This window comes from Halichoeres trimaculatus, unplaced genomic scaffold (genome assembly GCF_033239565.1).
Source record: "Halichoeres trimaculatus isolate MK-OKI-2021-1 unplaced genomic scaffold, fHalTri1.1 fHalTri1_scaffold_23, whole genome shotgun sequence".
Lineage (NCBI taxonomy): Eukaryota > Metazoa > Chordata > Actinopteri > Labriformes > Labridae > Halichoeres > Halichoeres trimaculatus.
The window spans coordinates 23,890,087-23,912,755 of NW_027437201.1; the positions used below are offsets into that span (position 1 = coordinate 23,890,087).

Genomic DNA, 22,669 nt, shown 5'->3' on the forward strand with positions numbered 1-22,669 from the left:
TGAGAATTATAATCTGGGATTAATAATCTGGGATAAATAATCTGGGATTAACAATGATTTATAATCTGGGATTAATAATCTGGGATCAATAATCTCAGATTTATAATTTGGGATCAATAACCTGGGATTAATAATGAGTAATAGTCTGGGATAAATAATCTGGGATCAATTATTTGGGATTAATATTGAATAATTATCTGGGATCAATAATCTCTGATTTATAGTCTGGGATTAATAATGATTAATAACCTGCGATTAATAATATGGGATCAATAATATGGGATTAATCATGATTAATAGTCTGGGATTAATAATCTCTGATTTATAATCTGGGATTAATAGTCTGGGTTTAATAATGATCAATAATATGGGATCAATAATCTGGGAATAATAATCTGTTATCAATAATCTGGGACTAATAATCTGCAGGTCATCAGCCAATCCGCTCACCTACAGCGTGCTGCTCAGGATTTCTGACACCTGCGCGTTCGTCTGGTCGTCTGAGTCGACTTCCTGTGCCATGCCTCCCTCTGGCTCCTCCCCCTCCTCTCCAGACTCCACCTGAGCCACGACCACAGACACACCTGCCGCCGTCACCTGTGGCGTCCTCCCTCCCCCCTGCTCCTCCTCCTCCCAGCCCCTCCTCTCGTGGCCAGGGGACAGGTCTTTACACGGCTCCACAAAGATCCTCCGTACATGGGGCCGCGGCTCCCGCTGTCGGCCTTTCCTGCTCTCCAGGACGCAGGAGGCGTGGCTGACGTACGTGGGCGAGGGGGCGTCCCCCGGCAGAGGCAGATCCTGGTCCAGCTGTTTGGTGTAGACCCCCTCAGAAAGAGACCCCGTGAGACTCTCCCCGCTGTGGCCCTTGAGCCAGCGCTGGGGCCCGCTGAAGTACTGGCCCCGGTGGCTCCGTGAGAGCAGTTTGCGTTTGGCGGGGGGGTTGGCGAGCGCCCTGAGGGGGGCGAAGCCCTCGTGGTGGCTCTTGGAGAGGGAGAGGCCCTGCAGAGTCTTGGTGGTGTCGGACAGCGCGGGGGACAGGGGGAGGGTCAGGGGGAGGTCTTTGGATAACCTGGGGGACAGGGGGAGGGAGGGGGAGAGGGGCAGGGGGGAGGGGGGGGAGAAAGGGAAGTGTTTGGACAGGGAGGGGGAGCGTGGGAGGAGGGGGGAGGAGAGGGGAGGCTCTCTGGGTCTTGGATCCTTCAGGGCGGGGGTGAGGGGGGGGTCTGAGGGGGGGCAGACGCTGTACCTGGGAGAGGGGACAGAAACAGGATCAGGTATGATGTCACTTCCTGTGCAGCTCCTCGTTCAGAGTTAACACATGACATCACACACTCATGGCCCCGCCCCCTGGAGGACAGGACAGTGACGAGGTCCACCCTGGTTCCGGTCTGACAGGATCCTTACCTGAGCTCGTGGATCTGCAGCACGTCCGGGGCGCTCCCGCCCAGCGAGTGCACGGCCTGCTGGGAGAAATCCTGCGGCGGCGAGTAGAGCAGGTCGAGCTCGCGGGGGCTCAGAGCGTCGCTGGAGTCATAGTCGCTGTCGGTCGGCAGGAACACCTCAGAGGAGCCGTCTTCATCTGAGCCCAGCAGGGAGTCTGAGGAGGAGGAGGAGGAGGTCCTTCATTAAACCTGTTAGCTTAGCATGCTAATGTCAACGCTAGCCTCTGTGACACGACTCACCGCTGATGGCTTTCCTCCGCCGCAGCTCGGGAGACGGCGAAGGCGTGGGCAGGTAGTCCATGTTGGAGGAGGTGGAGTCGGTTTTGGGCTGACCCGGGTCGCTGTCTGGAGCGTTGGCGTCCACGAGGCAGGTGATGGGGACGCCGCCGCGGGGCTGTTTGTAGCGAGCGTACTGCAGGGCGTCTGTGATCCAGCGGAGGTCACGACGCATCTCGTCCAGCTGCTGTGAGAGGACGAGGAGGAGAGAAGACATCTTTGATAACCATCGACCCTCACACACACACACACACACACACACACACACACACACACACACACACACACACACACACACACACACACACACACACACACACACACACACAGCCGGACACTGACAGCAATGTGTGTGTGTTTTTACTATGGGTCATGCTGTCCAGATGCCATGTTTACTGTCGGCCATGTTTACTGTCGGCCATGTTTACTGTGGTCAGGCTGTGAGATGATGCCTGTGCAGTATTCTTCTTCCTGCACTTTGTATTTTACAGGCGCCCCCCTGTGGTTATCAGAGGTAGTGCAGCGCTGATTCTACTGATTGAATAGGAAAGAGCTGGATCAGAAGCTGCATCAGGATCAGAGAGTGAGCAGGATCAGAGAGTGATCAGGATCAGAGCTGGATCAGGATCAGAGCTGGATCAGGAGGGATCGTCACGCAGACTGAAGGTGTTTTTTGTGTTTTTTCAGAGTCAACTCTCCGACGGAGGAGAGACGTTCCTCGTCTCAGACGTCAGGTTCTTCCACAGAGCGGGATCAAGGCCGGCGTCCCGCTCTTAAAGGAAAATCCACGGCCTCTGTCAGACTCTGAGTCTGTCATGAAGAACTTTCCGGAGCGGGGACACAGCTGCAGCTGATCAGAGTCTGACAGCAGCTCCAGGATCCAGGTCAGAGTCAGACGCACAGACGGAGGTTTCCAAGGACGACCTGCTGCTCCAACGGATCCTCCTGCTAAGCACCTCCTCTAACAAACCCCACCGTGTGTGTGTGTGAGAGTGTGTGTGTGAGAGTGTGTGTGTGAGAGTGTGTGTGTGAGAGTGTCAGTGTGTTTTACAGCGTGTGCATCAGTTCCTGTCAGAGTTCACTCTGTGACGACAGCGTGAAGACGAAATCCTCCAGATCAGGGACAGACTGAAACTGTCGCTGACACTTCATCTACTGACACACACACACACACACACACACACACACACACACACACACACACACACACATACACACACACACACACACACACACACACACACACACACACACACACACACACACACACACACACACACACACACACACACACACACACACACTCCTTCACTCCAAATGAATTACAGTACAAGAGAGGAAAGGAGGAGGAGAAGGAGGAGGATGAAGGAGGAGGATGAAGGAGGAGGGTGGAGAAAGGAAAGAAGAGGAGAAGGGGAAAAGAAGTGGAGGAGGAGGAGGAGGTGGCTAGGAGAGAATGGGAGGTGGAGGAGGGAAGAGAAGGAGAGGAGGAGTAGGACATGGAGAAGGAAGGGAGGAGGAGAAGAGGAGGAGGAAAGGAAGGAGAGGAGCAGTGGAGATAGAGGATGAGAAGAGGAGGAGATGAAGAGGAAACAGACAGAATGGGAGAAGAGGAGAAAGGGAGAGAAGGAGAGAAGAGAAGGAGGATGAGATGAAGAGGAGGAGGAGGGAAGGAGCAGAAGAAAGCAGCAAGACAGGAGGAGAAAGGGGAGGAAAAAAAGAAGAAGGATAAGGAGAAGGAGAGAAGGAGAGGTAGAGGAGGAGGAGGCTGGGAGAGAATGGGATGTGGAGGAGGGAAGAGAAGGAGAGGAGGAGAGGGGGGAAGAGGAGCAGTGGAGAGAGAGGATGAGAAGAGGAGAAGGAGATGAAGAGGAAACAGAGAGAATGGGGGAAGAGGAGATAAGAGGAGGAGGAGGAGATGAAGAGGAGGGGAGGAGTAGAGGAAAAAGAGGAGAAGAAGAAGAGTAGGACATGGAGAAGGGAGGAGGAGATGAGGAGATGAGGAAACGTAAGAGAGGAGCAGTGGAGATAGAGGATAAGAAGGGGGGAGGAGATGAAGAGGAAATAGAGAGAAAAGGAGATGAGAAGAGGATGATGAAGAGGAGAGAATGGGGTGAAGAGGAGCAGTGGAGATAGAGGATGAGAAGAGGAGAAGGAGATGAAGAGGAGGAGGAGGAGGAGGAAGGGGGGAGGAGAGAAGAAGGAGAAGAGGAGGAAAGGGGGTAGAGGAGCATTGGTGATAGAGGATGAGAGGAGGAGGAGGAGGAGGAGATGAAGAGGAAACAGAGAAAAAACGGAGAGAAGGGGAGAAGAGGAGGTCGAAGTTGAAGAGGAGGAGGCTAGGAGAGAATGGGATTTGGAAAAGATGAGTAGGAGAGGAGGAAATAGGGGAAGAGGAGCAGTGGAGATAGAGGAGGAGAGAGGAGGAGGAGAGAGGAGGAGAGGAGGAGAGGAGGAGAGGCCACACGTGTGCAGAGGATCCTCCAGCTCGCTGTGAGCTCAGACGTTCCTCCATCAACATGTGGTCAGTCCAAACAAACCGACCAATCAGAGGGCACCACGTCACCCCCACTACACACACACACACACACACACACATATCTCGTCTGATCTGGGAGGTCCTGAAGCTGTGTGTGTGTGTGTGTGTGTGTGTGTGTGTGTGTGTGTGTTTTCCATCTTTAAGGACATTTAAAGAAACTTAAAGATGTTTAACAGAAATCAGCTTAAAGGTCGTCGATAAACTGCAGAGAGGATTTCAGAGCTTTCCTCAGACCCTCTCAGACCACCTGGACTGGTTTCAGTGCTGAGACCTTTTGGTGGTTTCAGGACGTTGTGGTTCCATCAGAACCTGGATAAAGACTGAACGTGTCTGGAGGATGTTTCATAAAGAAGAGACGTCCTGAGTCCTCAGACCTTTCTGTTTGTCACAGTTTGGTACAGGACGCTTCAGGACAGTTTGTCTCTGGAGTTTTCCTCAGGAACAGGAGTCTGAGCTGAGAGACCAGACTCTTTTCCTACTCTGTGCTCCACATCTGTGTTTAACTGTCCTTTATCACACACACACACACACACACATGTTCACACACACACACACTCACTTACACCTCCACGTGCTCTGATTGGTATTATTTTTTCCCTCCCTCCTCTCAGCAGTTTGTGGTCAGGGGGACACTTTTTTCCGAGCTTTAAACCGTCAGACAGATGGTTTCACACACACACACAGACACATGGACACACACACAGGTCTGGCAGTGTGTGGCAGTGTGGTTTTGTGGTGCGTCTCCATTAACGGCGCTGGCGGTGGCGGTGGCTCTTCACAGACGCTGGCTCTGGTTCTTGTGGATTTGAGACTCTTTAACTCCAGAAAAACAAAAAGTTTAACAGCTCCTTCCCGACTTTACAGCGTCAATAAACATCTCAGAGTGGATCACACACACACACACACACACACACACACACACACACACACACACACACACACACACACACACACACACACACACACACACACACACACACACACACACACACACACAGGGTGAAATGACGTTTAAACAGCTCAGAGTTTCGTTGTTTTGTTTTGTGCTGCAGAGAAATCGACCTCCACCGAGCGTCATGTCGGCTGATTCAGAGATGCATGCTGGGTAAGAAAGGTGGTAGGAGTGTGTTTCTTACCTGGATGTAGTCCAGTATGAGCTGGTGTCTCTGCTTGGCCGTGGTCACCTCGCTGTCAGTGATGGCTTCCCGCAGTGCCTGCTGGGTAATGAGCGCGTCCAGGTCGAGGACAGACGACAGGCGGCAGTACAGACTGATGAACTTCTCTTTGTAGGTGCAGAAGTGGACTGAGGTCAGAGAGGGACACAATGAGGTCAGAGAGACACAATGAGGTCAGAGAGGGACATATTTAGGTCAGAGAGGGACACAATGAGGTCAGAGAGACATACTGAGGTCAGAGAGGGACACAATGAGGTCAGAGAGGGACAAAATGAGGTCAGAGAGGGACACAATGAGGTCAGAGAGGGACACAATGAGGTCAGAGAGACACTAAGGTAAAAAAAAAAAACCCACTGAGCTTTAAGACAAAATTAAGGTCAGAGACACATACTGAGGTCAGAGAGAGACATTGATGTAGGAAACATCCTGAGGTCAGAGACACAATAAGATCAGAGACACATTGGGGTCAAAGATTCATTAAGGTCAAAGACACCCTGAGGTCAGAGATACCCTGAAGTCAAAGGTCAAATTTAGGTCAAAGAAATGTTGAGGTCTGAGACACCCTCAGGTTCAGTGGCACATCGAGGTCAAAGACACTCTAATGTCAGAGATAAATTAGGGTCAAAGACATGTGCAGATCGGAGACACTGTAAGATCAGATAAATTAAGGTCAAAGACACAATAAAGGTCAGGGACAGATTAAGGTCTGAGACACCCTAAGGTTAGAGACACGTTGAGGTCACAAACACCCTGAGGTCGGACAAATAAAGGTAAAAAAATGCTGAGGTCAAAGACATGCTGAGGTCAGAGACACCCTGAGGTCAGCAATTAAGTGGGTCAGACACATTAAGGTTAAAGACACCCTAAGGTCAGATATACCCTGAAGTCAATGGTTAAATTTAGGTCAAAGAAATGCTGAGTTTAAAGACACCCTAAGGTTGGAGATAAATTAAGGTCAAAGACAAGTTCAGGTCAGAGACGCTGTAAGGTCAGAGACAGATTAAGGTCAGAGACACAATAAAGGTCAGAGTCACATTGAGGTCAGAAACACCCTGAGGTCGGACAAATAAAGGTAAAAAAATGCTGTGGTCAAAGACACCTTAAGATCAGTGGCACCCTAAGGTCATAGACATGTTCAGGTCAGAGACAGATTAAGGTCAGAGACAAATCAAGGTCAAAGACACCCTAATATCACACATAAATTAGGTCTGACACTCTGACGTCAGAAAAACATTAAGGTTAAAGACACCCTGAAGTCAGAGATACCCCGAGGTCAAAGGTTAAATTAAGGTCAAAGAAATACTGAGATCAGAGACACCAAAAGGTTCACTATCACATTTAGACACTCTAAGGTCAGAGATAAATTAAGGTCAAAGAAAGATTAAGGTCAGAGACAGATTAAGGTCAGAGACAGATTAAGGTCATAGACAGCCTGAGCCCTGAGAGATGCTGTGACAGCAGAATGACATGTTCAGTGCATTAATCAGAGTCGGTCTCTGTAACTCGGTGGTTCAGAAACTCTTGGCGAAGGATCTGCAGCTCGTTCACACGTTCTGGTTCTGGACTCAGAGCCAGGAGAACATCTCACTCTGAGCTGTGAGCCCAGTCCTCCTGCTGCACCAAGACACCAGCTCAGGGGGAGAGGATCAGAGTCAGTCCAACACACTCCTTCAGAGAGCTGTGTGTGAGTGTGTGTGTGTGTGTGTGTGTGTGTGTGTGTGTGTGTGTGTGTGTGTTACCCAGCTCAAACATCTGCAGAGGCAGGTGCAGGAAGCCTGACAGGTGTGTGTAGGGGTTGGACTGTCCGGGGGCGGAGCAAACGTTGTCGGCGGCAGGCAGCAGCAGCAGGAAGGAGACGCCATGACCGAGCTCGACCACCTCCTGACTGTAGAGACGGAAGTGACGGGCCTGCACGACAACACGCCACGGGTCAGAATCACGCCGTCACCTCAACGAGGACACACCTTCACATGTGTGTGTGTGAGTGTGTGTGTACCTGGTGCAGAGGTAGGTTGATGTGTTTCAGCAGAGACTTGATCGCCGTCTGAAGCTCGTAGAACAGGAGAGGGGCGTGGCTCTCTGGGCTTGGCCCCGCCTCCTCGCCATCCTTTTCTCCTGCAGCCGACAACGTCTGGATCCAGTCCCACTCCTCCCTGAGCAGAACCACAGAATGTTAACAGAACACACACACTCATCTTTGTGTGTGTGTTTGGTGTCAGTGTATGAGAGAGAGAGTGTGTGTATCTCCAATCTGATTGGCTGAGAGCTGCAGGTAGAATATTTGGCTCCATCGTTGGAATTTCCTGATGCTGAGCAGCTCTGCAGAGATTACAGCGTGAAGAGAGACACGTGTGTGTGTTTTTGTGTGTGTGTGTGTGTGTGCGTGTTTGGACCTGGACACGTTGGCGTTGTCCCGGATGCGGGTGTGACACAGCATGTTGGGGGTCCTCTGGGAGACCAGGACTCTGATCTGGTCCACGGAGCTGCTGAGCTTCAGGTAGCCCAGGTACAGACCCGGGGCCAGCCGGTTCATGCTGCGCCGCTGGTACGCCAACATGTCCTGCAGGGCGGGCACACAGGGACACATCAGGAAGACTTCACGCTGCAGCGTCTGCACAGCGCCCCTCAGAGGAAGCCCCTCCCCGTGGAGCGGCGGTTACCTGGATGGTGATGATGAGGATGTCGAGCGCGTACGGCTCCTCCGGCGTGGACAGGCTCTTCCTCTGGCTCTGCAGCTTCGTCACCTGCATCCACTTCCCGCTGAACAGCGAGTGCTGGCTCTCCGTGTCTCGGATCGTCACCAGCAGCACGTTCCCGTGGCGGTCTTTGATGGGCTCGTAGTGGACGCGGCCCAGGTTGTGGGTCCCCAGGAGGCTCTGCAGAGACGTGTTAGAGACAGGTGTGAAAACATCCGCAGAGGGAGAGAAATCCTCTCCACTCAGTTTATTCTGATTCATGAAACCGGCGCCGTGTGTCGCGGCGTTTGGCGTGCTGACCTGAAGCTGTCCGGCGGCGGTGAGCATCTTGTGTCGAGCCTGGAGGGTGGAGGACGACGACATGGACACTGACATGCTCTGTCTGAGCCACCGCACGTCCTCCCACATGCAGGAGAGCTGCACACACACACACACACACACACACACACACACACACAGACAGCCGTTAAAGTTTAGGAGCTCATAAAGCGAGCGTTCGGGGGCGGCAGCAGTCTGAAGTCTGCAGATCTCTGGTTTGAAAACACGTCTGAGACGCAGCCAACACTTCACACCTGCTTCACTCAGACACACGAGACGCAGCTCGAGGTGAAGCCGACAGAGAGTCCAACATTTGGAGGGAGGAACACTTCACAGCTCGCGGGACGTGTGAAAACACACCTCAGGATCATCCAGAGCTGGATTCACATCGTGTGCTGCGTTCATCAGGAGAAATTTAAGATGAAAGCTGCTCACACACACACACACACACACGCACATATCTGGTCTGAATAAAGATCTGGTTTCTGTGTCGTGGTCTCGTACCTTCGTGAACCACAGGAAGTCCTGCATGAGGGAGCTGCTGTACGAGTCGTCCACCTCCACGATGGGGATCTGCTCCTCCGCCGTCACCAGTAAACTGTCTCTGTGGTAGAACACGGCGGCCAGGTAGATCCCCCTGAAACCAGGAAGAGATCATTTACAGATCTGAGAGTCCAGGTGTACTCTGCTGACACCTTTAGGAGTTTATTCTCACGTTAAAAGAAAAAAAAAAGATGAAACCTGAGTGTGAGGTGACACAAACCTTTTCAGTGTTTTCACAAACTTGTTGGAGGAGTTGAAGAGGTGTTTCAGACTCCTGGAGACCGACTGCTTCCTGCTCGGGTTCTGCAGCTTCGACGTGTCTGAGGACACGAAAGGAGAAATGCTCATTTTCAGGAGAATCAAACAAAAACTGTCCAAATGTTCCCTGTTTTTCTTCCTGATCGCTCCTGTCTGAGTGTTCACAAGGTCAGCAGGGTCGAGTCACTCTCCCGTGTTACAGATCTGTCTTATCTCCCCCCGTGTGGACGGCGGGCTGTGATGCCAATCTGCAGCCCACAGCGCCCGTTTACTCCGGCTAATTAAGCGTCACATAATGAGCGTCCTGTGAGCAGATATCAGACGTCTGCGGCGACCACGGACGGAAACATTTCTTCAGTTGGAAACTTCAGAAGAAACCGTGTTAGAGTCCTGTCGTCGATATACAGAGGATGACCCTGACTCCCCATTCACTCTCTCTACTAAGTCTCAGCTTCACTTTTAAAGACTTCAGCAGATTCCTCTACAGTTTATCCCTCATCGTCCACTGGAGAGTCTCAGCTTCACTGTATATGCTAAGTTATACGGAGGCTTAATGCTGGTTTACAATCAATCTGGTCTATGAAAAATCCCAGTTTTACTGTGAAGAGTAACAGATGCCTCACTTTTTGTTTTAAAGGAGTCTTAGTTTTACTGTAACAAACTCAAGCAGAGGTTTCTCTCCAGGATATTGTTAATCTGTTTATAGAAAGTCTCAGTTTCACTTAAATGGGGCTTCATTTTAGTGAACTGCTTATTAAATGACAGGTAAGTCTCAGTTTTATTGTAAATAGTCAGCTATAAAGAAGCCCAGTGCTGGTTTACCATGATCTGCTCCAGCAGAGTCTTAGTATCACTATAAATAGTAGGTTACATGGAGGCTTAACGCTGGTTTATAATCAATCTGTTCTTTGAAGAGTCTTAGTTTCACTGTGAAGAGTGACTCTAACAGATTCTTTCTTTTGGTTTCTGTTTATTTGTTTTGAAGTTTTATTGTAACAAACTCAAGCAGAGGTTTCTCTCCAGGATATTGTTAATCTGTAACTATAAAGTCCCAGTTTCACTGTAAAGAGTAACTTAAACTGAGGCTTTGTTTGGATAACTCCTCATTTATTGAAAGGTGAGTCTTAGTTTTATTGTGAATAGTCAGCTATACAGAGGCTTCATGCTGGTTAATCTGTTCTAGTTCAGTCTCAGTTTCACAGTAAAATATCAGTGATACAAATGCTTTACTCTGGGTAGCTTTATATTTTTTGAAGAAGTCTCAGTTTTACTGTTAACTGTTAGAACAGTTTCCTCTGTCTAACAGTTCATCTATTTACACTGAGTCTCACTTTGGTTGTAAATAGTATGTTCTGGAGAGGCTTTACTCTTGCTATCCATTCATCAGTTTTGACAAGAGTCTCAGTTTCACTGTAAAGAGTAACTTAAAACTGGCCTCACTTTGAATTACTGCTTACATATTGTTTGGTAAGTCTCAGTTTTAGTGTGAATAGTCAGATATACAGAGGCCAAGTGCTGGTTTACCATGTATCTGTTCTACGAAGAGTCTTAGATTCACTGTAAAAAGTAACTGAACAGATTTTTCACTCTGGGTTGCCTGTTTATTTGCTTTTGAGGAGTCTCAGTTTTACTGTTAACTGTTTGAACAGTCCCCTCAGTCCAACAGTTCATCCATTTATATTGAGTCTCAGTTTCGTTGTAAATAGTTCGTATGAGACTTTACTCTTGTTTGCTATTCATCTGTATTTGTAGAGTCTCAGCTTCACCGTAAAAATGTAAATAAACAAGCTCTTTGGATAATTCACTGAGGGAGTTTTTACCTGTTTTATTGTAGTGAGTCTCAGTTTCACTGTAAATGTTTTCCTAACATCACAGTGACATAGAGATGTTTATTTCTCAGATACTGTCTCTGTTTTCTAAAATCAGTGCGTTATATTTTCATGAACCAGCCAGCAGCAACAATCAGAGGAGAGAGGATCATTTCTGTCTGTGAGGGGCCGAAGATGCCTCTTCAATCCTCTTCAAATCTGCAGCTTTCAGCTTGTATCGACCTGAAATTGTTGCTTTCTGCTTGAGAGAGGTGATTACTGGCCAAGTCTGCGACACTTTTATCCCAAAAATCATCGTCAGAGTGAAACTGCTGCAGAGATGGACGATGCGGGGCGAGCTGAATGTCATCAGACGACCTTTAGCATCTGAACACCATGTAACCACAATCTACAAAACAGAGAGAGTTAGGCTGCTCTGGCTCTGTGCGGCTGTAAATCAGCTCTGATTGCAAACGTGTGTGTGAGTGAGTGTGTGTTTCAGGCTAACACACTCTGACAGGAGGATAATCTGTCAGCAGCAGAACGTCGCTCTGCATTAATGAAGAAATTAGTTTTGTGTGGAGACGTTGGGGGAGCGTAATGAGCTGAGGGAGCAGGAGTTTGGTTTCAGTCTGAGCGGCTCGTCTTCCTCCTGACGTCGTTGTTACAGTTTACACTCCAACAGGAAGTAGATATAAGTCTGAGGTGGCGCAGCTTTTCTACTGACCCACCTCTAGAGTTTATCTCTCTGTAACATCTCACCTTAAATAACTCCACTTCTAAAAAACAACTTTTTAAGCACTTTGTCCTCTAGAGGGCAGTAGTTTAGTTACCATGACGATGTTTTAAAAAAACATGTCTTCAATGTTTTTTTTTTTTTGAGTAAAGCATCACATTTATTAGCAGAAGGAGGATTTCCAGGCTCCCAGTTTCTAAACTCATTATCTATGCAGTCACCTGAGTGGGCGGGGATGATATGTTAATGAGCTGCGTGCTGATTGGCTGCCTGAAAGTTGCCTGAGGACTGTGTGCAGATAAATGCAGAGGTGGAAAAACACCAAAACAAAGATGACAGGCGCGCAAGGCATTTTCCAGGGTAACTTTACAGTTTCCAGGACATTTGACTTTTTTGTTTCTCATTTTCCAGGTTTTCCAGGTTTTCCAGGAGGATGAGTAAAGTAAGTCTGATGATATTCTCAAAGATCCTCGTCACCATGTTTTAACGCTGCAGAGCCGTGACGCTCAAAAAGTTTTCTGTTATTTCATGCTCACTGAACACAGCGACAAGCCACACACACACACACACACACACACACACACACACACACACACACACACACACACACACACACACACACACACAGAGGAGGTGGTGTGTAACACAACACGTTGCTCTAATCAGAAAAATCTGATCTGATGAAGTAAATCAGATCATTCATTCATTACTGACTCCTGACAGCTTCATTATGTGGAGGAGCAGAGAAAACACTCACACACACACGATGCCTCTGAGTGGGACTATGCACACACAGGGAGCTGTGTGTGTGTGTGTGTGTGTGTGTTGTGTGCACACGTCATAAATTAAGAGATCCAGCGCTAATGGAGCTCTCAATAGAGCTGGCTTTGTTCCACTCTGATTCATTTCTCACATTCATTTTTGGCACTTAGGATTAATTGTATAAACACACACACACACACACACACACACACACACACACACACACACACACACACACACACACACACACACTGATTAATTCAGAATGCTCACTTTACATTAATCCAATCACACGATCGTCTTTCTCAGGCGTTTGTCTCTGGGGCTGGTGTGGACCCTCAGACCTGCTGAGAGGTTGTTGGTGCTGCTGGTCTCAGACGCAGTGAAACCTGATGGAGCGTGTGTGTGAGAGTGTGTGAGAGTGTGTGAGCGTCGGCCTGATGCTCTTTTGTACCGTCACAGGTTTGGTGAAATGACTCTCAGGGAACAAACAAAGAGCAGGCTGTGTGTGTGTGTGTGTGTGTGTGTGTGTGTGTGTGTGTGTGTGTGTGTGTGTGTGTGTGTGTGTGTGAGAGGCGCTCACATTGATTTCTGGAGCTGTTGGGAGTTGTGGCTCAGTTTTCAGCCTCGGATCTTTGAGAGGAGGAACGGATCCAGACAAAAGACGAGAGCAGAGACATCGATTTATCACAAAGAGGAGAGAAAAGTTCCTCTGAGCGGTGTTGATTTCACTCTGAGAAGAATCAGTTTTATTGATCTCGCTGTAATTTCGTGCTGTATTAAAGGAGCAGTATGTAGAAATGAGAGGGTTCAGATTTCAGATCTGATCCTAAAACATCACTCAGTGACTCTCAGCCTCTGCAGTTCAGACAGGATCCTGAAGATGGCGCCATCTATTCTAAACATCATGTTCATGGTGTTCATGCTGGGGGACATGTCTCACAGCTAGAAAAACTACAGGCAGAAAGCTCCACGACAGCCACAAACAACAAACAATGAATTCTACAACCCATCGTTGCTATGGAAACGTTCCCAAACATTTTGCTCCTTTTGTCAACCTTCAGACCCAACTTCTTCACTGATGACTCCCAGCTCTGAAACGCTACACCACATGCGTCAAACTCAAGGCCGTGAAGTGACAGCATCCCTCCACTAGATGGCAGTGTTTTCACATCAGAGCCAAATTCCCAAACTGGTGGAATCAAGAAATAAAACAATGATCCCAAAATGTCCAGGAAGAGAAAAGTTGATGCAGATGAAGCTGTTTTAGGAAAGATGGGAAGGCCGATACATGTTTCTGCTTCAAGGAGAAAAACTGGTCTGTCAGCAAACACAGAGCTAAGTACGCCAAAATGAGCCTTCAAGAAAAACAACAGATTTAAAAAGCAAACTGCGATCGCAGCAGGATGAGTTCAAGAAAGCCACGACCAAAAACAACGCGGCAGAGGAAGCTAGCTTCATGTGGCTAAAGAAACTGCCCACGCTGCAAAGTAACTTTTTGACATTTAGTTACATTAAGCTACATTTTATACTATCTCACAGTGACATCTGGCCCTTTAAGGGAAACCATGATGCTGATGTGCCCTCAGTGAAAATGACTGACACCCATGTTTATTCTTACTCTTACTTTTTAGTCGTTGTCTGTCCTGGTGTCTCTTCATTTGATCTTTTTGGACCAAAATGAAATGATTTACACTCATGTGTTGCATGTTTGTGATTCTCCATCAGAAAATACTCTCAATTAGGGACGACAATATATCGGTATCAATATTGGTATTAGCTGATGTCAGTCATTTGTTTACATAAATTGTATAAAACATGGACGTAGTCTCCCTGACGTCACTCGTCTGTTTCTGAAACGGAAAACGAAGCAGATCGGCTATCGCGGCCATATTGGTAGTGGCAAGGGCTTTTGGTGTGAGATACATTTTTGGTGTTTAAGATACATTTTTTGCATTTTGGAGGGCTGATTGGGTGTTTTGGATGCCGGTGGTCCCCTTGGGACACTGACTTTAAGAGGAGGGGTGTGACGGTCTCTGCCTTAGCTCCTCAGACTAATATCTCCTCTCTGAATGAATGAATGAATGAATTTATTTCGAACATGCAAAAAAAAAGAAAAAAAACAGAAATAGGTCGTCACCATAAACAAACACATGCATACTAAACTTAAAAGAAAAATGAAGACTGCAGCAACAACCTGCATGTGTTACATATCTACATGCTTGAAAAGGAGTAGGAAGAAGTTAAACTTATTTAATCCTACCCCTATTATCCACACCTCCTACGGTGATATTTTAACTTTTACATATTTATACTTTTCATACACAGTCACATAACATTTCCCTTATATGATACTTAATTTCTGTATATGTTTTATTTGTTTGTTTAATTTTCAATTGGCTCTGTCATTACTGCCCTGGGTCAAACTGCTGTTCTTCATCCTGATATTTAGTCATAAGGTGTGTTTTAAATATTCTCTTAAATATGCCTATAGTTTTACTTTTCTTTAATTCATCTCTCAAACTGTTCCATAATTTAACCCCTGATATTGACAAACACATGCTTTTTAATGTTGTCCTAGCATGGTGTATTTTAAAATTCAGCTCCCCTCTTAAACTATAACCTCCTTCTCTTTCTGTAAACAGTTTTCTTATGTTGTCTGGAAGTAAATTGTTTCTTGCTTTGAATATTATTTGTGCAGTTTTAAGCTGAATCATATCTTGAAGTTTTAGAGTTTGTAATTCTAGGAAAAATCTGTTTGTGTGGTCTCTAAATCCTGCTTTATTGATGAATCTGATGGCTCTTTTCTGCATTTTAATCAGTGTTTGGAGATTACTTTTGTATGTGTTTCCCCATACCTCTAGGCAGTATGACAGATATGGCAAAATTAATGCACAATATAAAATATAAAGTGCTCTCTGGCTGAAGATTTGCCTTGTTTTTCCCAGTTACCTGAGTGAGCAGCAGTGATTGGATCGCCTGGTGCCTGCTGGGTATAAAAGCTAAAGCCATTTGCTGCGCTCGCTCTCTCTCATCCTACCTGGAGTCACCTCTGCCGTCGGATCAGCATCTTGTTTGTCTGTTCTTAAAACCTCATACTTTGATAACATATTTGCTGTTCAATACCCTTGGTTGTTCCATTTGGTTTGTCAATAAATCCCATTATTTACTGCAAAAACAACGTGTTCCTCCCAAATTTTTCATGGCCCTGAGCCAGGTTGTGACAACAGCTACAGGGCGCCTGTCGGTCACGTGACCTAGAGCTGTGCCTCTGATTGGGCAAGCTCGTGATCTTAATATCCTCTAAACGGCCAATACAGAAAGAGATTGTAAAACTAGTGACTCAGACAGGAGATGTTTTTTGAACCAGGCTGTAAATAGGTTAATTTCTGATTTGAAAACTTGGTGTGTTTGTGACTTCCTGTACTTCCAGAGCCAGCCTCAAGTGGACGCTGGAGAAACAGCAGATTTTAGCACTTCAGCATTATCTCATGTTCTTAGACCGGAGGTTGCCGCTTGTTATTTAAACGGTATCGGTCGATATTTACTCATTAGCTGCCGGACATTTTCAGAGCATCTTGAGCGATCTCAAGACCCAAATAATCTTATTTTCACTGACTATGGAAACAACAAACCTACCTAAGAAGAGTGGACTCTCTTCTTTTATGTCTCTCGTCCTGTTTTTGATCCAAAAAACAGACAAAACAACCTTTTTTTTTTCACCAACATTGATATTGGTAAATATCGGTTATTAGCCATAACAGCAATATTAATACTGGATATCAGTGTTGGCCAAAATTTTCCTGTCAGTGCATCCCTACTCTCAATGCCATTTATTTTCCCGCAAACAAAAATAAAATACTTTCTCTTCTTCTCCTTCTTGTTCAACAACGTAAACCTCAGTCTTCTTCTCCACCTCACTTTCAGGTTGATTTCTGGACCAGCGACCAGGCTTGGGTTGAAAACCACGTTATGAAATCTGCCGTAGACAAACATGACCATTCGACATGTTCGCCTCGTGAACAGGGACCACAGAAATGTTAATATTTTTCCAACTTAATAAAAAGAAAATAAAGTTTCATGGTGATTATTGTTGCTGCTGACACAGACCCTACACGTTGTCTCTGACACTGCCCCCTGGTGGTGGTAAAAAGCTCACTGACCCACCAGAAACCTGATTCAAATAAAGCTGCCTGGTCATAATCCTGTCGTTTCTGAGGCTCACCTCCGCAGCAGTAGTGTGTGTGCGTCGCTCGGACCTGCTGCAGCAGACGCTCCATGGCCTCGATGTGGCCCCGCCTCCTCGGCTCCCGACCGTCGCTCTCCCTCCAGTCTGAGGAGAGAGAAACAGGTTTTACCCCTGACTCCTCCTCTAGCGCCACCATGAGGCTCACAGCGGTGTGTTTTCCTCCACAGTCACAGGACACACAATAGGGTTCAAGGGTTTCAGAGCTGTACTCATGCTTTCACTCTCTTTCCTCTTTAAACACCCACACACACACACTCAGTCCTCTGATTATGACATCTGCACACACACACACACACACACACACACACACACACACACACACACACACACACACACACACACACACACACACACACACACACACATTTTAACACACTCAGCTCAAGGCTGCGGTGCTTGAATGTGCCCAGAGAAAGAGAGTCGTGACGGACGCATGAATCTGATGTTCCAACCCAAGGACCTCGAGCAGAGTGAGAAAATAGAATATTCAGGAAACACTCCAGCCCACACACACACACACACACACTCACACACACACACATATCTGGACAGTAAAAGGAAGGGTTTGAAGGTCTTACTGGATGGAGCAGCAGATGGAGGGAGGGAGGAGGCAGGAGGACCCCAGCCCCTCATGTTATACGCCGACACTCTGACGTAGTAGAGCCGACCCTGAGAGAGGAAACACACATCAGACAGACTAAAACAACACTCATTTATACTAAAGGTGCATTTTCACTGCAGGAACCAAATGTAGACCCTGGTTCCTCAAAAGGTTCCTGGGGGAAAGTTCCTGCGGTGAAAAAAAACAGCTTCAATCTGATCTCAGCCTGTCTGACACGCTGGAGCTGTTCAATCTCCTGTTGAGAGAACGTCTGGGACAGAAACTGAAGGCACTAATGTGTGTGTGTGTGTGTGTGTGTGTGTGTGTGTGTGTGTGTGTGTGAGGACACAGAGCAGGAGGAGGAGGGATGCTGCTGTTACCGTGGTGAGGCCGTTGATGATGCACTTCAGGCTCTGCAGATTATCCAACACCGTGTCTCCGGCGAGCAGAGAGAAATCCTTCAGGCAGCTCCACTCCACTGTTACACACACACACACACACACACACACACACACACACATATAACGTTAGTTTGGTCTTTCATTAAAGAATCAATAGTTCCTCCTGGGAGCAGGAAATCATCGTTAACCTTCTGAGCCCTGGTCCTCAGGGCGTCTTTATACGTCTCCTCCTCTTCTGTCTCTCTCTCTTTATCCCTCTTTACCTCGCTCTGTTTCTGCAAACATCTTCCCCCTGAACCCTCGGAAGTTTTTCTGGATGTGTCCTGGTCCAGGTAGACTCAGGTGATGCTGTAAGTGTGTTAACAGACTCAGCTGAAGCTAACGACGGGTTCAGGGTCCTTCAGTCCTCAGAACAAACAGGACTTTAAATAGAGTCTGAGCTGAATCCTCCACTTTATTCTTAGAGGAGACATTTAAAAAATCAAGTAGTCCAGACCTCCTTCACAGACAGACGATGAAAAGAGTTTCTCTGTTACCATGGAAACCACATAGTTGACATAGTTTCTCCCTTTCTCTTTTTGAAATGATTAAAAAAAACAGAAATGTCTTGAAGTGATAAAAGGTTAAAGTCCTTAAGTTAAATATATTCAAAGACAGATGAGTGTTTGTACCTCTGTATTTGGTCACCACCGTAGAGTTGAGACACTGCGGCTCCTGGAAGGTGACGGTTAGCGTGGTGCTGCTGCTAACGCTCAGACGAACCATAGACGGGGCCTCTGGGGCACCTGAGCAGGGGCGAAGAACGTCATCAGACAAATGTATGTCTGGATTTTTAACATCAACTTAACAACTTTACGTCTGTTTTACTTCAACTTTGGGTCTACATTATACTTACTTTACATCCACTTTACGTTTCCCCTATGTCTACTTTACTAAAAAATTGCCGAAACTTTACTTCAGCTTAACATCACCTTTATGTCAACTTTAAGTGTACTTTAATAAACTTTACACCTGCTTTACATTCAGATCAACCATAACTCAACTTAACATCTGCATGATGAATCCTTATTTAATACTCTGTAAACTTTACATCAACATTATGTCAACTTTACTTCAGCTTAACATCATCTTAATGCCAACTTTAAGTGTACTTTACATCAACTTTACACTTACTTTACATTCTGATCAACCATAACTCAACTTTACTTCTGGGTTAAGAATCCTTACCAGCTTTTTTTGCGCACACTTTAAATGAACATTATGTAAACTTTACTTGAATGTTATGTGAACTTTACATCAACTTCATGTCTGCTTTACATTAAGGTTAGCGTAACACCACCTTTTTTATATAATTTGCGTTTTCTTTATGTTAATTTTCCATCAACTTTACAAAAAAATTGGCAAGATGTCAATGTAAGGTTTACATGACACTTGCTCACAGCTTTTTCATGTGAACTTAACATAAACATCAACTTTACGAAAACTTTATATCAACCTTTCTTCATTTTAACACTAGGTCAAACTAATGTCAACTCTGCATCATAAGAATTAACTTTATATCAACTTTACATCTATTTTAAATTAACTTTCTGCCAACTTTACAACTTTATACCAGCATTAAAGTAAGATACATCTGCACTGCATCTCCTTTACGTCTACTTTACGCAAACTGAACATAAACTTTTCTTAACCTTTACATTAATTTTTAATCAACTTGATAGTCTACTTTAATCGACTGAACATCAACTTTATACCTGCTTTACATTTAGATCAACACTACGTCAACTTTACATCTGATTTACACCCTCCAACATTGACTTTATGTCAACTTTAGACAAACTTTACGTCAACTTCACATAAACTTTATGTCAACTTTACACCTCAGATTAACTTAACAAGAACATTTTGATAAATTTACATATGCTTTATGTAAACTTTACATTAATTTTACATCAACCATACACAACTTTTACGACCTCTGTTCATTTAGCACAACCTTTTTTTAACTTTATATCTACTTTACATCTACCATATGTCTTTTTTCTTTCCACTCTGCCTTGGACTACTTTCTTGAGTTTCATCACACACACACACACACACACACGTTAGTGGGTATAATGTGTGTGTACTGACGGGCGTGCTGGAATCCCGTCCTCATGCGTTTGTACAGTTTGCTCCTCCACTCCCAGGCTCTCAGCTGTTTGTCTTTCTGACACGCCTCCAGAGATAGACCGTCTCTCTGCGCCTGAGCCGCCAGGTCGGCCGCTCGCCGCTCTGCCTCCACCACCAGAGAGCTCAGGTGAGCCTCCCGACTCTCCACACTCACGACTGAAACATAAAAGAGGAGACAGAGAGGACAGAGAGGACAGAGAGGACAGAGAGGACTGTTCAGAGACCAGAGGACTGATGTATACAGATCAGGTCTGAGGGGGAGGCTGAGAAACGCTTTATCTGCACGAGGAGCCGTTCATCACGTCCCTGCTCCTTATCACCCACTATTCACGGGCAGTAATCTCATTTCTCCGGCTGCAAACTGGACCCAGAGCATTGTGTGTCCTCTAAACGAATAACAGGAGTGTGTGGAGGAGTGTGAGCAGCAGGTTCAGCTCTGACAGAGCTGGGAAAGGTGAGGGTCGGACGTGTTTCACAGCAGACAAAGAGAGACGCTGCAGTCCACGTGAGAACACAACTAAAAGAGCAAGGCCACAGAAAACACGGGAACCACTTCTGAGACCATGAAAGGATCAGGAGGTCAGGAGAGAGGAGGAGGAGGAGTGTGTGGAGGAAGAAACACGTCATGTAAATCTCTGCAATCCACAGAAACACCACAGTTAGATCGACCTCCACCTTTAAAAACTAATGTTCATCTGTCGTCCCAGGACAAAAAAAGACTTCTGAAGAATCAATTTGATATTTCTGAAGTTTTATTAAATAATTAAATTAGAGAGCCTCAATCTTTGGCCCCTGGTGGTCAGGGAGAGTACTACAACAGTGTTTTCTTCTTAAGCTCTTTCTGTTACTCGCCATCCCTCTCTCCGCCGTTTGTAGCCGAGGTGTCACTGAGTGTTCATCTTGGCGTGTTAGCGAGCAGTCAGCAGCTAACGAGGCTAATTAGACAGGCAATAAATTAGCCGGCTGAACATGTGTGAGTGTGTGTGTGTGTGTGTGTGTGTGTAGGAGACGCTCACACAGGAACACACTGTCTAAGCCAGGGCACAGGAGTGAGAGGGCTAAATATAAACCCACACTCCTGCAGGGGCCCCGGGGCCTCATAAATTAACACACACACAACACAGGTTGAGTGTGTGAGTGTGTGTGTGTGTAGACACCAACACACACACATTCAATGAGTCTGGGTTAGACACAGACACACACACTTTAGGATTTTGCTGAGTAGATCATTTGTTTTTTGAGGATTCCTGAAACTTGGCGTCATTTTTTTATGAACTTAAAAACTTTTATTAACTTTTAAAAAAATAACTCCAGTATTTTTATGGAATGAGAAAGACTTTTTATAAAATGAAATTTAATATAAATGTTCTTTTCTTGTGTTCTCAATTCCTTTCTTTCTTTTACAATATTTATTTGAACATTTTTATCTTTCTAATTAAATATAATTGTCATTTTTTTCTATTTTCTGTTTCAATAAATAATCGTATTCAATATTTTTTTTAAATTAATTTTGTCCTTTCATCAATTTTATAACTTAAAACAAATATTTCTTATTCTAGTTTTTACATTTTCTTCTCATTCAGTGTTTATAAGGTTGATTAATTAGACAGACTTTTTTTTCATGTAAAATTTAATATAAATTTAATTTTCTTTTCTTGTGTTCTCAATTCCTTTTTTTTCTTTACAATATTTATTGGAATTTTTTAATCTTTATAATTAAATATTATTGTCTTTTTTTTAATTTTCTATTTTCTGTTTTAATAAATATTTAATCTCAATATTTTTAAATTAATTTTGTCCTTCCATCAATTTAATAACTTAATAAAAAAAATTCTTTCTCATTCTAGTTTTTATGTTTTCTTCTCATTCAGTGTTTATAAGGTAAGACAAATTAGACAGACTTTTTATAAAAAAAATAATAATTACAATTTTTTATTCTTGTGTTCTCAATCATTTTTTTTTACAAAATTTATTTGAAAAAAATTTATCTTTATAATCAAATATTTTTGTCATTCTTTCACTTTTTTTTCTATTTTATGTTTTAATAAATAATTGTTCTCAATATTTTTTAATTATTTTTGTCCTTCAATTAATTTTATTACTTAACAAAAAAAATCCTTTCTTATTCCAGTTTTTATTTTTTCTTTAATTTCAGTGTTTATAATGTTAGATAAATTAGAAAGACTTTTTATTAAAAAAATGTACTATTAATTTTCTTTTCTTGTGTTCCCAATTCCTTTTTTTTTTTACAATATTTATTTGAAAATTGTTATCTTTATAATTGAATATTATTGTTGTTTTTCTATTTTTTTTTTCCATTTTTTGTTTTAATAAATAATTGTTCTCAATATTTTTAGTTTAATTTTACTTTACGTAAAAAAAAATCTCTTCTCACTCTAGTTTTTATTTTTTTTTTATTTCAGTGTTAATGATGTTGGATAAATTAGATTAAATTCAGTGATTTCTGAGCAGACACACTCTGACCTCAGATTAAAATAAGAGGGCTCAACGTTAGAGTGTACAAAATTCACACACTGTCTCTCTGAAATGGAAAGTAAGCAGGGTATAAACATAAAACACACACACTCACACACACACACACGTGTCAGGCTGACTGATTTACTTGGCTCTTGAGGAATGACATAAACAGAGAGCTGTGGCCCCTGACGGAGAACGGCCCCTCTGTTTACTCT

The 22,669-nt window shown here is 44.9% G+C and overlaps 1 protein-coding gene across 4 annotated transcripts in view; it reads right to left on the reverse strand.

The window, feature by feature from the left end:
* Nucleotides 1-22,669, reverse strand: part of ankfn1a (ankyrin repeat and fibronectin type III domain containing 1a) — a 91,451-nt gene that overhangs the window by 1,978 nt on the left and 66,804 nt on the right. For all 4 annotated transcript variants that reach the window (XM_074664087.1, XM_074664085.1, XM_074664086.1 and 1 more), the window contains 16 exons: nucleotides 19,938-20,132; nucleotides 18,476-18,589; nucleotides 17,784-17,881; nucleotides 17,381-17,471; nucleotides 16,779-16,886; nucleotides 9,210-9,309; nucleotides 8,951-9,083; nucleotides 8,429-8,545; nucleotides 8,093-8,308; nucleotides 7,826-7,992; nucleotides 7,429-7,585; nucleotides 7,172-7,340; nucleotides 5,394-5,560; nucleotides 1,683-1,905; nucleotides 1,405-1,597; nucleotides 451-1,246 (listed from right to left, as the gene is read on the reverse strand). In XM_074664087.1, the coding sequence (XP_074520188.1) occupies nucleotides 451-1,246; nucleotides 1,405-1,597; nucleotides 1,683-1,905; nucleotides 5,394-5,560; nucleotides 7,172-7,340; nucleotides 7,429-7,585; nucleotides 7,826-7,992; nucleotides 8,093-8,308; nucleotides 8,429-8,545; nucleotides 8,951-9,083; nucleotides 9,210-9,309; nucleotides 16,779-16,886; nucleotides 17,381-17,471; nucleotides 17,784-17,881; nucleotides 18,476-18,589; nucleotides 19,938-20,132 (3,044 nt within the window). The remainder of the gene's footprint in view (nucleotides 1-450; nucleotides 1,247-1,404; nucleotides 1,598-1,682; nucleotides 1,906-5,393; nucleotides 5,561-7,171; nucleotides 7,341-7,428; nucleotides 7,586-7,825; nucleotides 7,993-8,092; nucleotides 8,309-8,428; nucleotides 8,546-8,950; nucleotides 9,084-9,209; nucleotides 9,310-16,778; nucleotides 16,887-17,380; nucleotides 17,472-17,783; nucleotides 17,882-18,475; nucleotides 18,590-19,937; nucleotides 20,133-22,669) is intronic.